The sequence below is a fragment of the Asterias rubens genome, chromosome 18, assembly GCF_902459465.1.
Source record: "Asterias rubens chromosome 18, eAstRub1.3, whole genome shotgun sequence".
In the NCBI taxonomy this organism is placed as follows: domain Eukaryota; kingdom Metazoa; phylum Echinodermata; class Asteroidea; order Forcipulatida; family Asteriidae; genus Asterias; species Asterias rubens.
Window position 1 is genome coordinate 235,790 of NC_047079.1, and position 17,564 is coordinate 253,353.

The 17,564-nt window shown below is 36.3% G+C and overlaps 1 protein-coding gene across 3 annotated transcripts in view; it reads left to right on the forward strand.

Annotated features, from left to right (window-relative positions):
• The first annotated feature begins 4,194 nt into the window (after positions 1–4,194).
• The window catches only part of LOC117302167 (anoctamin-7-like), a 44,724-nt gene continuing 31,354 nt past the window's right edge, over positions 4,195–17,564 (forward strand). For all 3 annotated transcript variants that reach the window (XM_033785977.1, XM_033785978.1, XM_033785979.1), the window contains exons 1-4: positions 4,195–4,500; positions 8,899–8,992; positions 9,914–10,079; positions 14,558–14,687. In XM_033785977.1, coding sequence (XP_033641868.1) covers positions 4,387–4,500; positions 8,899–8,992; positions 9,914–10,079; positions 14,558–14,687 — 504 coding nt within the window. In that variant the 5' untranslated portion in view covers positions 4,195–4,386. The remainder of the gene's footprint in view (positions 4,501–8,898; positions 8,993–9,913; positions 10,080–14,557; positions 14,688–17,564) is intronic.

Here is a 17,564-nt window from a genome sequence, read left to right on the forward strand (position 1 = left end):
GACAAATTGAGTTCAAATATTTACAGGTTTGTCATTTGATGCTTATGTTGAGATAAACCAAGTTTAAAAGGAACATTATGCCTTGGATCGGTCGAGTTGGTCTTTGAAAAGCGTTTGTAACCGTTTGTTATAAAATGCATATGATTGGAAAGATATTTTAAAAGTAGAATATAATGATGTACACAAGTATCACTCGAAACTGCATGGTTTTCCTTTTACCTCGTCGACAAACACGGTCGGCCATTTTTGGGAGTCAAATTTTTGACTTCCAAAAGTGGCTGACTGTGTTAGTTTGCAAAATACAAGGAAAACCGCGCAATTTCGAGGCAAATGTGTGTGGAACATTGTATTCTACTTTTTAAACATCTTACAAATACTTTTCAAAGACCAACTCGACTTATCTAAGGCAACATGTTCCTTTAAGACTTGTCTTTGTTTCTACCTCCATGGACAAACCAAAGGTGCCCATGCCTGTAACTTAAAACTGATAGTCTACGTATGTGTTCACATTTGCACAAACAATGCGCACATTAACACCATATGATGCTGGTTGAGGGGCCAGTAATTCGTCCTTGCACAAAGCCTGTAATGGGGTGGATCATTATTCAAGGATTCATACAAACTATTTAGTAGTTTATTTTATGCATCAATTGCAATTACTTAAATGTACGTTACAGTAAGAAACAGTTTTGGAAAATGGTTATTGTTAAAATGATAAAATAATAAATAAAAAGTATCAAATGGAAACTTACTAGTCTTTCAGTCTGTTTAATCTAACTAATCTTGGCATATGAACTCCAAACTTGGTTTGTGGATTGCTCTCAGGATCCCCAAGAAGCTTAGTGTTTTTGGACCCCTAGGTCAAATGTAAATGGCATTATGGCTAAAACAAGAGACATGTTGTTTGTTTAGTGATAACTCAAGATGAACGAGTTAAATGTCACCTGGCATTTGGGTTTGGCTAGGCATCTACCTTGCTTAATTGATATATCAGGAATGTTGTTGATTCCATCATTAACTTCCTTCTGTAATGCTATTATTTTCCAAAAACTGAAGATGGAAAGTAACTAGGTGAACTTGGAAGGGGGAGTAATGGATGGAATTCTCGATGTACAACTGTACACCTATCATGTTTATCATTGGTTATGGTGACCCTGTAAATGTCAATTCATGACAATTTGTTGTTGTTTTTTGGGGGGGTCGTCCTTTTTTTTGGGGGGGGGGGGGTCGTCTGAGAAATTCTCAAACGACCCATTGAATTACAGTATGGCAAAGCTTAAACTGTGACACTGGTCAATTACCAAAATTGAAAAATCAAGGGCAGCTTGCAATAAATCAGAGATGTGGCAGTTTCCTTTGCCCCGAAACACTAGTAACAACAGCCCACCTGTCTGGGAAGGAATTTATCAAAAGAAAAAATTGCAAACAGTTCGTCATTTAGTAACTTGTTGAATGAAGTTTTAAAAGCTTACAACAACCACATGGAAAAGAAATTCTTGCTGTGAGACTGCTGCCCTCCAATAATAGTAGTGGCAGGCATTAAACTCTTCCTAACTTGCAAGCTTGATTTCTGATTTATTTTGTTTTGCCCTCAGAAAAACCAGCAAAAAATATTGAAGACTTATACAACCATTAATTAGTCCAGGTTTTAGTTTAGTTTATTATTTTTTAGTAAACAATGGCCATGCTTTTAAACAGTTTGGCTACTGAATTTTCTCACAGATGCAATAATTTGAAAGGGTATTATGGCATGAACAATGACCTGCCATGGAGGAGATCCTCCATGCCTCAACCAACAACAAGATTATTCATCTAGAAACACTAGAAACAATGAGGATTGAAATCCGAAATACAAATTGCACCTATCTGGATAATTTTAGCCTAGGAGGCTGCGTGAATGGGATTTTTTTTAGGGCTACCGTTAAAATGAAGTAGCGCCCTCACTTTAAAGTCACCTGGAAATAGCATTTTTTTTCTTTCAAACATAAGAGTATATGCTTACGAACAATAAAACAATTTTTTTAGTAACTGTTTGTCACGATATATATGTTAAAAAAATATATAAAGTTGTTTGGGGGGCTGACTCCCCCTACCCCTTTTGTGACGTCAATCGAGACTTTGCCTGCAATGCGTATAGTAAACACACGTGCAAAGTACATGTACGTCCAAGTCGTGAGTTGGTACGTTTCAAAAAGAGTTTTTCTGCATTCAGCAGCAATACACCTGGTCGGCATTGCCGGGAAAAAAACAAAAAACTAAACTTTTTTTGAAACGTACAAACTCACGACTTGGTCCGTACATGTACTTTGCAATTGTGTTTACTCTACGCATGACAGGCAAAGTCTGCCTCGATTGACGTCACGAACAGCGCCCTCTCGGGTCGGGGTCTATCATTAGAACTAATTTGTTTAAACCTTAGTTGACTGTTTATTCACATTCCACTCATCAAAACACATAAATTAGTGACAAAAGTTTTATTTTGAAAAAATACCACTTCCAGGTGACTTTAAACAATTGTTGCAAGAACGAAGGAGACGTCTCCGATTTAGCATTGCGATTGTGGACGACACTGAGTCAAATGCCTTTTGTTTTTTTCGAAAAGTTTGTTTGGCAGTAATGTTTTTCAACCTATTTTCAAGATTTGTCACCTCTAAAGTCCTCTATATTCTACTATTGGTCGAAAACTAAACTTTTCTCCATTTTGCCTCGTCCGGTTTTGCCCTCAATCAACCGTTTGTCTCAAGCTTATGAACCAGTTATTATTTTGGGCTGTGTATCTTTTTTGTGTGCAACAAGATTTATGTTGCTAGTTTACATAGGCCTACATAATTTAGCAACCCCCCTTTTCGTAGTTTATTATTTACACAATAAATATTTTATTTAATTTTTTTAACATCTGCTTATAATCCAACTTTTTACATCTTCAGAAGTATGATGGTTTTGTCTTCCGTTTAAAGGAGCAACTTGCTTGAAGACCCGCTTGGACAAAAACAAATTTTGTTTTATGGGGGAGGGGGGGGGAGGGGTGGATATAATCGTCTGTCCGGACGCTCATGTATTCACTGGATAATTATATACCGTGGATTTACTGCTGGTAGGCTAAGATTGTTAGCTAACCCTTTCAGTTTTATGCTTTTGCATCAAATTAACGGGCGGTAACAAAATTAACGATAGATACTTGGTTATGCGGCAACTGTATCTACTTGTCAGGTAGAGTTTGTTCTTGGAGAACTGTCTTGCTTTAAAAAAACAAATTAACGATGTTCTCGCTATTTCAACCTGCCCGCATCAATCATCATGTGAATAATGTATCAAGAATTGTTTGTGTGGACATCTTCCCTGAGATTCGCACATCCTCGACGGTGTGCTCGTGTGTGTGTTGCCAGTGTACAGTGTGTAGCCCTACAGCCTCAAGGCGGGATTACAAACTATGGCCGATTCGTTATTTTGTGTTGCTGTCATTAACTTAAAATAAATGATACAAAAAAGACTGAGGATCGAGGCCAAGGATAACACTGTAAAAGCCTAATAATATATCCAGAACGGAGGTCGCGAGCGTCGGCATACAATTACAAAATTAATTGCACTCGTGGTGTGTGTATTTGGGGAATCTGGTAAAACAAGCTGTACTAGGCCTATTTAGGTAAAATTTGTCATACTCGGACCGTACCGGGCCCGAAGAAAGCAGCAGCAGCAACAACAACAACAACATACACACAAAATAAAGAAAACAAACAACATGATACACACAAAAGAAAAAAACAACACTCAGACACCCAACAACCAAAAATCCCAACATTTTGCCGCTCACTTTGCTGTGGTTTGAGAGGGCACGCCCATTCGTACCCGGGGCTGCTAATTAATTGTTTTCTAAAGAAGAGCCAATTTTGACGAAAGGGGAACAAATATAGCATTGTCGTTTGGGGAAAAAAATCGCCAGGCTACTGTACTAGATAGGCTTGATGATCACATTCCTCAATCCCATCACAGGTGGATCAATGAACAATTTTGGATACCTATTATAATGTGGGGCGGGTCTTTACGACGTCTTTTTTTTTATTGATGGCTGCCTCTGATCGCCGCCTAGCCTGTGCGCTGCATCGTGCAGCATTACATCACACACAACCCGTACACCCGGTACGCGTGCCCCACACCCACCACCACCACACACCACCACAACACAAATAAAGTCATTCAGCACTCACATTCTGAGCACCACACTAACAATACACGGGCCATGGCGTTTCGGGTCGAGCGTTTGAAGTTAGGAAAGACATTCCGGTAATTCACGCAAAACTGTTGTTAAAAGTAACACCTGAGGAATTTCCAACATCTGGAGATTAGCTGTGGTATTGAAGTTGGCTTTGCTTCAATAATTCTAGAACCATGTCATTCAGTAAGGGGAATGAAGGAGCAAATGGTGGTCTCTCCAGTGCAGCCATAAGCATGGACAACTACGGGGCTACAGACGAAACCAACACGTTAACAAGCGATTACTTGGTGAGAATATTATAAACAACCATACAACTCGGGTCTCGTTTAAATTCTTGCGAATACCTAGTCCTAGATTAAACACCACTTCTTGTCAGTAGTTTCTAGTTATTGTCAAACTTACTTCTCAACATTATTACCCTAAATGCTGTCAGTGTCAGTGTGTGTCAGTCTTGTCAGTGTCAGCGGTCAAAAATCAGGAATGAAGAATGCTTGTGTTTTTGTTTTGTTTTTGGTTTTTTTCATGGGGGGGGGGGGGAGGGGGTTCTGAATAAAAATAATGGATAACTTTCCGTATGGCGCCACCACTTTTTCACTCATTTTTACAAAAAGGGATTTATCAATCAGGTAAATTAGATACTATATTATTTTATTGCGAATGAAAAAGTGGTGGCGCCATACGGAAACTTTTCCAAAATAATTGACCACAAATATTTAGTTTATTATTGCTTGCCGATGTTGCTTGTCCTTCCTTTTTTTCTAGGCAAGTGAGAAATTCATACAAAACGTTTAGGGAATCTTTCATTGCATTTGATTGTGTTTCAGTCATTTCAAACTTTCATTCACACTTAATTTAAACTTTAAATCTTGAAGAGGAATTTCAGACTTAAATCTGAATTTGTGGCAAAATTTGGGAAAAGTTTCCGTATGGCGCCACCACTTTTTCATTCGATATAAAATAATATAGGAACTTATTTACCTGATTGATATATCCCTTTTTGTAAAAATGAGTGAAAAAGTGGTGGCGCCATTCGGAAAGTTATCCAAAATTTGTGCTATTTTCAAGTCCTTGTTTGCAATCATCAAACAGAAGAATGAAAATAAATGTTTGTTTGACATAACCCACCAGCAATATGGTTGCGTTGTTTCATAGGATAACAAATATTATAAATATCACTTTAAAAAGTTTACATGAAATCAAATTCTTTTTGTTTCATTTGTATGCCGTATCTATGTATTTAGTGTAATGAGTTTTATAAAATTTTGTTTAATATGGAAATTTTAATGAAATTGATGAAAAACTGGTGAAACTCTATGATAAGAATGGTAGTTTTTCCTTCTAACTTCTGGTTCTGTAGTGTCTGACACTGTCAGAATTATATCGTTTGAAATAAATTGTCAAGAGTTTTCATCATAAAAGCCCCAATAAAATGATACTCTCAGCTTACCAGCACATATAATACAAATTAATTCCGTAATTAATTTCTGTGTGTTATAGGGGGCCTACATAGTACACAGAAGGCCAAAAAGGGGAAACATTTTGTTAACAATTTTTGGATAACTTTCCGTATGGCGCCACCACTTTTTCACTCATTTTTACAAAAAGGGATATATCAATCAGGTAAATTTGATACTATATTATTTTATATACGGAAACTTTTCCCAATTTTTTGTTGTTTCCCAACAAAGGCCTATTATTTAGCAATCTATGGCGCCCCAATAGTCCATAGTAATGCTCACAATTTAATGAATTGTAAAAATAAGATCTTGCTTTTTTTAAAGTACAGTACATTGATCCTATGCATTTTCACCCATTTTAATTGCCTCATAAAACCATCTTTGTGGTTCAGACAATAGAATCATCATCTGCGCCTTGAACACCCAGCAGAGTAAAAATGTGCGCATTACAAGTCTTATTATTATTATTATTATTATTATTATTATTATTATTACAGAAATTTGTAAGAGGTTTGTGAGGATCTTGAATATTGGCCACTTTTCAATGGGTGTACAGTCTTTTAAATTATTCAGTGTCTCTCTTTTGAAATGCCACAAGAAAGTAGCCTTTTTCATGTGCAAATACTATCCAAAGCTGCTGTACTTCTTACTAGGGAAGTTTTTATTGCAATTACTTTTCAGAGTCATACCAAACGTATACAGCAGCCAATTTCACAAAACTCTAGGAATAATCCAATCTCGAGTTAGGACGAGTAACCCGTCTTAACTTAGGATGGGTTTTATGCGTCCTAACGTGAGCTGAACTCGTCGCGAACTGAACTCGTCGTAAGTCCGTAAATCCTAAAATAGGAAGAGTTTGGTGAAATCGAAGGCAGACCCTTTAAATTGCTTTTTCTTGGTTGGTTTCACCATAGAGATAATTAGTTACTGTAAGTCTGTTACATTTCATGCATTGGCATGAAAGCCACTTTGCCTGTGGAGTTGAAACCATAAAATTCAACTTAAGTTTGAGCCGGGCAAACTGCATTCTAATCAACAAAAATGCTGTGATGAAATCCAAAGTTTTGTTCACATTTAAGTTTAACTACACTGTGGGCAGTCGTATCACCTATCCCTGTCAATTAAATCAACAATTGTGAAGTATAGTTTCTGGGAAATTATTTTTTCATTGAGAGGGTCTTGGTGCCCCCTGAAATTTTGACAAAGACAATGCCAAAGTGGCATGCCCCATTTAACCAATTTCTCAGTATGTCCAACCAAAAGCTTCTGCTCATGAAGAAGGCCTTGTAAGTAGCTGGTCCAAAATGCTGGCACTCCCTACTCTCTCATTATTCACACTACAACTTTGTTCTTAAATTCAAATGGGTAAACTCACAACATTTGTTTTATAGTGCGTTGTAGCCTAACATGTAGACCTGTAGGACTCACCTTGTATCTGAAGGTTCCTATTCCTACCCATTGCATAGGCCCTCTCCTGCCATTTTGTTCTCAGTCATCAGTGTCAGTGCATTGCAACCATTAAAAAAAAAGCCTACATGGTTAATGTTCAATGCGTTATTAATACTTTACTAAAATATTACCGAAAGAACAATGTGTAGTAGGCCCTATATATTTCTGTTCATGTTGTTGTACAAAAACAGAATACATTCGTGTCCACTGCGCCATATAAAACTTATATAATATAAATTTTACTGTGTAACTAAATGCTGGCACAGGAGGGTAATGATGCATAATTTCAAGAAAACACATGTACAAATGTAGTCCTACTGTATGCGTTTAACCATGACGTAAGGCCAAAAACAATTACAAAACAGTTGATCTCTATCCTTATTTGAGGCCACACTATTTTTTTATATATTTTTTTTTCCATTTATTTTTTCAAGACAAATTTTCTGTGTATTTTTCATTTAAATTTATTAATCTGTTAAGAACTTGTTGGGACCTTACCAAAAGTAAGTGGTGACTTTAAACTGAAGAACTGGCGGCCAGTTTGAATTAAAATGCTTGCAGCCACCCTTGAAATGAAATACATGTAGAACATAAAAAAGGCCCTCATCCTCTTTTTGGAACTACCTGGACGATCAACTGGTATTTTTGTTTACTTGGCCTAACATGCTGCTTAAGTGATAACCAGTATTGCAGTTGTGCACAATTACATAAACCCATTGAAAGTTAATGAATGCAGATATAAATGCTGGGTCTTCAATAAATATTACTGCAATACTTCATCACTGCGTAGGTATACAAACAAACTAATGGCAGCCTGTACTACATGTAGGCATTTTTGTATCTCTATGCACTGGTATCAATGGTGTAGAAATCAATAGAAAAGGTTGATCATTGCATGGAGTCTATTATTGATCTCCTCTGCTGTGGTGTGAGGGACAATTACAGCCCATCAGATCAGTCTGTAAACAAGGTCTTTAGATGTAGGCCTTTCCAATTTGCATTGTGTTACAAATTGCTTCTGGCTTTGACTTGACACACACAAATACACTGTGTATGATTTATTTTATTAAATAAAATGACTGAACATTGTTGGGTTTCCAAATTAAAAGTTTATGTAGTATTGTATAGTATCAACATCCGAATATAATTATTATCTTTTGCACTGTGCAGTGTATAGAAAGTCCAAATTGTATTAAAGTTTATTACATGTAACTGTGTGGAGAGCCATTCATCACTGGCACATTCACATTATTATAGACCCTATACACACAGCAGAGATGAATGGTAGCACCCGAGTAGAAAACCAGAGAGGGATGGTAGCACCCGAGTGTAAAACAAGAGAGGGATGGTAGCAACTGAGTGTAAGACCAGAGATAAATGGTAGCACCTGAGTGTAAAACCAGAGAGGGATGGTAGCACCCAAGTGTAAATCCAGAGAGGGAGATGGTAGCACCCGAGTGTAACACCAGAGAGGGATGGTAGCACCCGGGTGTAAAACCAGAGAGGGATGGTAGCACCCGAGTGTAAAACCAGAGATGAATGGTAGCACCTGAGTGTAAAACCAGATATGAATGGTAGCCCCCAAGTGTAAATCCAGAGAGGGAGATGGTAGCACCAGAGTGTAAACCATAGAGGGATGGTAGCACCTGAGTGTAACACCAGAGAGGGACCATAGCACTCATGCCTGTGTGATAACTTGTTTACATACTGTATATATTGGTTATTTGACAATACATGTGTAAACAAACTGATATTAAGTTTGATCTCTAATTTTATTAGGATGAAGATGAAGAAGGCGTTCCCATTGAGTTTGGTCCTCGTCTTGTCAATGATGATCCAGGCACATACTTCAATGATGGAAGAAGAAAGATTGGTGAGTCACAAACAATACCAAGTATTGTTAATCAATTGTGTTACGAATATTTATTGACCTACTGGGAAGCAAATTGATAAGTTGTTTTTTCCCATTCAGAATGGTTAAAAAATGTGCATTTATAAATTTCAACTTATGTAGCTAGCATAGAAACGGGCAGTCAGTCAGTAAACAAACAAAGCACCATGATATTAATTTTTGGTTTTACCCATACACTGATGTGTGTTAGGACTGTATACTCATTACTTTCCCGAGCCCTGTGAACAAAATATCCCAGGCATGTTACTCGGGTGGGATTCAAACCTACGACCCTTGAAATTCTAGAGCAGTGTCTTACCATGGAGGAAGGAAGAGAAGGAGCCCGAACGAAGGAACTTCAAAAGTCGAACCTGCGGTACCGCGGTCATTTAACGACACCTCGTAATCACCCACATACCTTATACAGACAATGGGCGACCTGGCGTATGTGAGTTTGTGCGTGCGCACTTGGTTCTTCACTCAACTATGGGGTCGTATGTCGTATGGATATAATACAGACCTGATAAAAATTGTGTACACTTGTGCCCACCAAATCGAAAAACACAATTGAATATCTACCACCCTCATGTGGTAATACCCAAATTTTGAACCACCGCTTGTGACCGGAAAGTCACAAAAAATGTAAAAATATGCCATGATGTTTCCGTGAAACACCACAAACGGTAAATGAAAACGTGTATATTCACAATTCTTGTCTCCAATGATTCAACTTTACAAGCAGGCAAGAGCGCAGACTGGCGGTACCACACGTTCTGTACAAAGAGATTTAATCCTATGTTTCAAGTACCATGATGTTTTGATGTGCATAGTTGTTCAGATTTGTAGCTTAACAGCATGGTGTAGCTTAACAGCATGGTGGGATTGGTCCTGTTCTATTTATAGATTTTGTGATAGTCTATGAGGAAGAGAAACTCTCTGAGAAACAACAGCAGAAGAAGGAGAGAGAAGAACGAGAAAGAGTTGAGAAGAATTTACCACCAGGACCAGAAGAGGATGAAGATGCTCAGCATCGTGAATGGCGGAAAAAATACATCAGTAACCTGCTAAGGTAAATAGTGTAGCAGTACCTCAGTGTCATGGCACGGCTTACCTAAGAATTGACAGTATACTCTATACTGCAGAGTTCTGTGGTAAGGAATGCGACATCCATGAATATGCTATGGGAATAGTTGTAGCAGAGTAGTGTCAAAGGTCACAAAAGGACTTAAGTCTGGAATCGGGATTACACAATGACCATCGGAAAAGGGAGATTACCAGCAGAGTTTCCACTACCTCTGTCCATCTTTGAATGACAAATGGTGCATGCCTGTATTAGCTACACAATGTCCAGGTGGATACAGGTACGACTTGTCTGCCATTCGTTCCGCCAATTTTACTCTGTCAATTTGTGAGTAAAAATGCTTGTAAAGATGTGTTGTGCTGCTAACTGCACGCCCTTTGCCTGAAATGCACTCTGCTCACCTACACATAAGGAAAGTGATTCCAAAAATGGCTCAACAAATATTTGTCAAGTGACATAAAGGTACTATAAATACAAACTCCTGGAGCAGACATTCCCAAAAGCACTTAGAATTAGAACTGAATACAAATGTTTGGTTTTCACCATTCAGAGCTGGTTTAGAGACATTTACACTAATATTCATAACATACACTGAATTCAATGTTGGTTTTCACCATTCAGAGCTGGTTTAGAGACATTTACACTAATATTCATAACATACACTGAATTCAAGTTGGTTTTCATCATTCAGAGCTGGTTTAGAGACATTTACACTAATATTCATAACATACACTGAATACAATGTTTGTTTTCATCATTCAGAGCTGGTTTAGAGACATTTACACTAATATTCATAACATACTCTGAATACAATGTTGGTTTTCATCATTCAGAGCTGGTTTAGAGACATTTACACTAATATTCATAACATACACTGAATACAATGTTTGTTTTCATCATTCAGAGCTGGTTTAGAGACATTTACACTAATATTCATAACATACACTGAATTCAATGTTGGTTTTCACCATTCAGAGCTGGTTTAGAGACATTTACACTAATATTCATAACATACACTGAATTCAATGTTGGTTTTCATCATTCAGAGCTGGTTTAGAGACATTTACACTAATATTCATAACATACACTGAATTCAATGTTGGTTTTCATCATTCAGAGCTGGTTTAGAGACATTTACACTAATATTCATAACATACACTGAATTAAATGTTGGTTTTCATCATTCAGAGCTGGTTTAGAGACATTTACACTAATATTCATAACATACACTGAATTCAATGTTGGTTTTCACCATTCAGAGCTGGTTTAGAGACATTTACACTAATATTCATAACATACACTGAATTCAATGTTGGTTTTCATCATTCAGAGCTGGTTTAGAGACATTTACACTAATATTCATAACATACACTGAATTAAATGTTGGTTTTCATCATTCAGAGCTGGTTTAGAGACATTTACACTAATATTCATAACATACACTGAATACAATGTTGGTTTTCATCATTCAGAGCTGGTTTAGAGACATTTACACTAATATTAATAACATACACTGAATTAAATGTTGGTTTTCATCATTCAGAGCTGGTTTAGAGACATTTACACTAATATTCATAACATACACTGAATACCATGTTTGTTTTCATCATTTAGAGCTGGTTTAGAGACATTTACACTAATATTCATAACATACTCTGAATACAATGTTGGTTTTCATCATTCAGAGCTGGTTTAGAGACATTTACACTAATATTCATAACATACTCTGAATACAATGTTGGTTTTCACCATTCAGAGCTGGTTTAGAGACATTTACACTAATATTCATAACATACACTGAATACAATGTTTGTTTTCATCATTCAGAGCTGGTTTAGAGACATTTACACTAATATTCATAACATACACTGAATACAATGTTGGTTTTCATCATTCAGAGCTGGTTTAGAGACATTTACACTAATATTCATAACATACTCTGAATACAATGTTGGTTTTCACCATTCAGAGCTGGTTTAGAGACATTTACACTAATATTCATAACATACTCTGAATACAATGTTGGTTTTCACCATTCAGAGCTGGTTTAGAGACATTTACACTAATATTCATAACATACACTGAATACCATGTTTGTTTTCATCATTCAGAGCTGGTTTAGAGACATTTACACTAATATTCATAACATACTCTGAATACAATGTTGGTTTTCATCATTCAGAGCTGGTTTAGAGACATTTACACTAATATTCATAACATACACTGAATTAAATGTTGGTTTTCATCATTCAGAGCTGGTTTAGAGATATTTACACTAATATTCATAACATACTCTGAATACAATGTTGGTTTTCATCATTCAGAGCTGGTTTAGAGACATTTACACTAATATTCATAACATACTCTGAATACAATGTTGGTTTTCATCATTCAGAGCTGGTTTAGAGATATTTACACTAATATTCATAACATACACTGAATACAACAATTGTTTGTTTTCATCATTCAGAGCTGGTTTAGAGACATTTACACTAATATTCATAACATACTCTGAATACAATGTTGGTTTTCACCATTCAGAGCTGGTTTAGAGACATTTACACTAATATTCATAACATACACTGAATACCATGTTTGTTTTCATCATTCAGAGCTGGTTTAGAGACATTTACACTAATATTCATAACATACACTGAATTCAATGTTGGTTTTCATCATTCAGAGCTGGTTTAGAGACATTTACACTAATATTCATAACATACACTGAATTAAATGTTGGTTTTCATCATTCAGAGCTGGTTTAGAGACATTTACACTAATATTCATAACATACACTGAATTCAATGTTGGTTTTCACCATTCAGAGCTGGTTTAGAGACATTTACACTAATATTCATAACATACACTGAATTCAATGTTGGTTTTCATCATTCAGAGCTGGTTTAGAGACATTTACACTAATATTCATAACATACACTGAATTAAATGTTGGTTTTCATCATTCAGAGCTGGTTTAGAGACATTTACACTAATATTCATAACATACACTGAATACAATGTTGGTTTTCATCATTCAGAGCTGGTTTAGAGACATTTACACTAATATTAATAACATACACTGAATTAAATGTTGGTTTTCATCATTCAGAGCTGGTTTAGAGACATTTACACTAATATTCATAACATACACTGAATACCATGTTTGTTTTCATCATTTAGAGCTGGTTTAGAGACATTTACACTAATATTCATAACATACTCTGAATACAATGTTGGTTTTCATCATTCAGAGCTGGTTTAGAGACATTTACACTAATATTCATAACATACTCTGAATACAATGTTGGTTTTCACCATTCAGAGCTGGTTTAGAGACATTTACACTAATATTCATAACATACACTGAATACAATGTTTGTTTTCATCATTCAGAGCTGGTTTAGAGACATTTACACTAATATTCATAACATACACTGAATACAATGTTGGTTTTCATCATTCAGAGCTGGTTTAGAGACATTTACACTAATATTCATAACATACTCTGAATACAATGTTGGTTTTCACCATTCAGAGCTGGTTTAGAGACATTTACACTAATATTCATAACATACTCTGAATACAATGTTGGTTTTCACCATTCAGAGCTGGTTTAGAGACATTTACACTAATATTCATAACATACACTGAATACCATGTTTGTTTTCATCATTCAGAGCTGGTTTAGAGACATTTACACTAATATTCATAACATACTCTGAATACAATGTTGGTTTTCATCATTCAGAGCTGGTTTAGAGACATTTACACTAATATTCATAACATACACTGAATTAAATGTTGGTTTTCATCATTCAGAGCTGGTTTAGAGATATTTACACTAATATTCATAACATACTCTGAATACAATGTTGGTTTTCATCATTCAGAGCTGGTTTAGAGACATTTACACTAATATTCATAACATACTCTGAATACAATGTTGGTTTTCATCATTCAGAGCTGGTTTAGAGATATTTACACTAATATTCATAACATACACTGAATACAACAATTGTTTGTTTTCATCATTCAGAGCTGGTTTAGAGACATTTACACTAATATTCATAACATACTCTGAATACAATGTTGGTTTTCACCATTCAGAGCTGGTTTAGAGACATTTACACTAATATTCATAACATACACTGAATACCATGTTTGTTTTCATCATTCAGAGCTGGTTTAGAGACATTTACACTAATATTCATAACATACTCTGAATACAATGTTGGTTTTCATCATTCAGAGCTGGTTTAGAGACATTTACACTAATATTCATAACATACTCTGAATACAATGTTGGTTTTCATCATTCAGAGCTGGTTTAGAGATATTTACACTAATATTCATAACATACACTGAATACAACAATTGTTTGTTTTCATCATTCAGAGCTGGTTTAGAGACATTTACACTAATATTCATAACATACACTGAATACAATGTTTGTTTTCATCGTTCAGAGCTGGTTTAGAGATAGAAGAGGATGTGGCTGAGGGCGATACCAAGATTATTACATATTACAAATTACATGCACCATGGACTGTATTGGCTTTCTATGCTGAAGAACTCAATTTCAGGGCCCCATTACAGGTAAGCATAGAGTTGAGATGTTTAACATCATCGCATGCCAATAACTTTATAAGTGACTTGCCAGCAAAAGCATGTATCCTCCTTCCTACATGTAGTGTACAAGCCAGTCAATATTCATATAAGGGATTCTGTTCAACACTCAATGGGAGACTTTGGGACGCTAGGTGGCAGCAGACTTACCAGGTAAATTGTCATTGTTTACGTAGTTTTGAGCATGGGCGCATTACCAAGAACAACTGATTTTACTTGGTAAGTCTGCTGCTACCAAGCATCCCGAAAGTCACTCATTAACCAGCCGTACCACTTGGATAGACTTTTGACTGTCTTTAGGTGTTTGACCAGAAAACTACCGTAAAGGGAGAATGTTTTTTTATATATAAATAATGTGTGTTTTTCAACGAAAGCCAATCTGGTGTCTCCTCTTCATGTGTGATCTACTTCACGTACTTCTTAGTGTTGCATTCTACAATGTATAAAAAAGGCTCTCTACTTTGCCATCATGACGATTGTGGAATATATATTCTTACATAGGGGATAGTGGTTACATTTTGTACCACACTGTAAGTAGAGCATCTTATGTAACACATTTATTTTGAAGAGGCCCCTAAATGTTAAATTTGCACCGGGGATAAAGAATATTATTTGTATACTAAATTTTGCTTTTGTATTTACTTCACATCTCTGTTAACTTTTACTTCTCTTTTGTTTTCATCTCAAAGCTTTCATCTCTGTGATTGTGATATGTGCTCTACAAAAATGGTTCATTATTATACTATTTGGTTTGAGGTACACACATGGTGTTACCGCAAACCAAATATTTATTGATACCTCACCATGCAATGCCTCAAATCCAGTACTTTCCAGAGTCCTGTGAAACCAAACTTACAGGCATATTACTCGGGTGGGATTTGAACCAACAACCTTTGCCTTTCGAGAGCAGATGTCTTTATACCACTTGCCAGGTCTCTAGAGGCAGATCAAACTGTATATTATAGCTGGGCCTAACAACAATTGTAATGACTGAGGATACATTGTTTAACACACATCGGTAAATGGATAACTGTTTAATTGGCTTAGTAAATGAGATATAAAGGTGGAATGGGCCACCCCTGACAGACTATGTTTAGCCTACATTCAGTTGAGTTGCTTATTAAGCACTTTATAAGTTATTGGTGTTAAATGGTTCAACACCACAGAGCAGCCCCATTCAACAAACTGTGTTGCACATGTGTAAGTCTTGCACATATTTGAATGATTTGAACATTTAGACATATTGATTAAGAGCATGCAATAACTAGCCTTCATTCAGTCAATTTGCTTCAAAAATGACAATATTCATTGAAGTTAAAAATAAGCGAATAAAAGGGTTGCAACAAGTTCTTTAATGGCCTTTTAAAACCGGCAGGGTTGTAGCTTTGTGAACGAGTCACTGCTCTTTTATTCCCATTCATAAATGCCTGTTTGTTAAAAAAAGTTAAAAAAATATAATTGAAGACACTTTGACAATTGAAAATGTGAAGTTTGAAGTATTTTTTTCTAAAACTTTGTGAAGAATCTGTTTGATGCGCGTGGGTTGTGTGTACGCGCGCGCTTAGAATTAGATTACGCATGCACAAGCCCAACACGCGGAAGCACGCCGGTTATAAACAGCTCCAGCTGGTCATTATCAACTGTTTAAACACCTCCACAAGATGCGCTCTCAACCATTAGGAGTAGCGAAACTGTCTGGGGTATTTATGAATTGGAGATTACACAGCCTTGGAGTCATGAGTTGTCAACAAACTATAGATTTATATCTTGTGCTATTTACTCCTCTGCCCAAAGCCCATCTACAATTTCTGCTATATTGGGAAGTTAATTACTTTGCGTAAATGTTGACTTTCAACAGGGGGGGGGGTGTGTATGTGGTTGATGTGTGTTTTTAAATGGGTCACTGAATAGTCAAAGGGAACCTATAGGCCTACCCAGTCAATTTAACAGGTTGCCAACTTGGATTATCAAATTTGATTTGTCTTTGTCTGGGCAAATTTGATCATTTAGTTTACATAACAATCTAATTTAAAAAACAACAACAAAGATTAACTCGTTATGTACACACAGTTTGTACTGATCTGAGTAGAACCTGTTGGATTGAAGACAAAGATTGAAACATGTTTAAATTTGATGAAAATGAATAAACCATGTAGCTGATTGAAAACTTAATTTGCAGGTTAAAAAGTTCCAAAACAAATTTGATCAAATATATAAAAAAGTATCCACAAGTTGTTTGTCAATGTACGTGTGCATGTACACCCTACATGTACATGTGCATGTAGGGTAGGGATTCACCTAGCCCTATATAGGACTCTTTCTCTGTACACAGAAACAGAGTCCTAACTATTGAGGCCCGTTTCTGGGGCGGACAAATTTCACAGCTTCAAAACTTAATTCTTACCTGCAACAAGCCACTAATTTCAACAGATTCACATTCCATGGCGGCATACATTTTTCTGCGGTGGGTTTTGGTCCTCATATTTTCCTCACAAATCCGTCATTTTCATGAAATAATGCAGCTTCCAACGTTAAAAAATTCCAGTTTCGATCGTTTTCTCACAGTGTATCTGTTGTCGTGCGTACGCGTATACATTCGCATGCACGACGCACGATGCAAGCTTAGACGCATGAATTCTTGGTCACCATATCTTGAATGCACAGCGTACCAACACAATTCAAAGTTTGCGCGTCATGCGTCTTGCGTACACACGGCAGACTGTGAGAGAACGAAAAAAAATGGGAATTCCTTAACGTTGGGAGCTGCATTATTTCATGAAAATTACGGATTTGTGAAGAATATATGACAATCAAAACCCACCGCAGAAAAACATATGCTGCCATGGA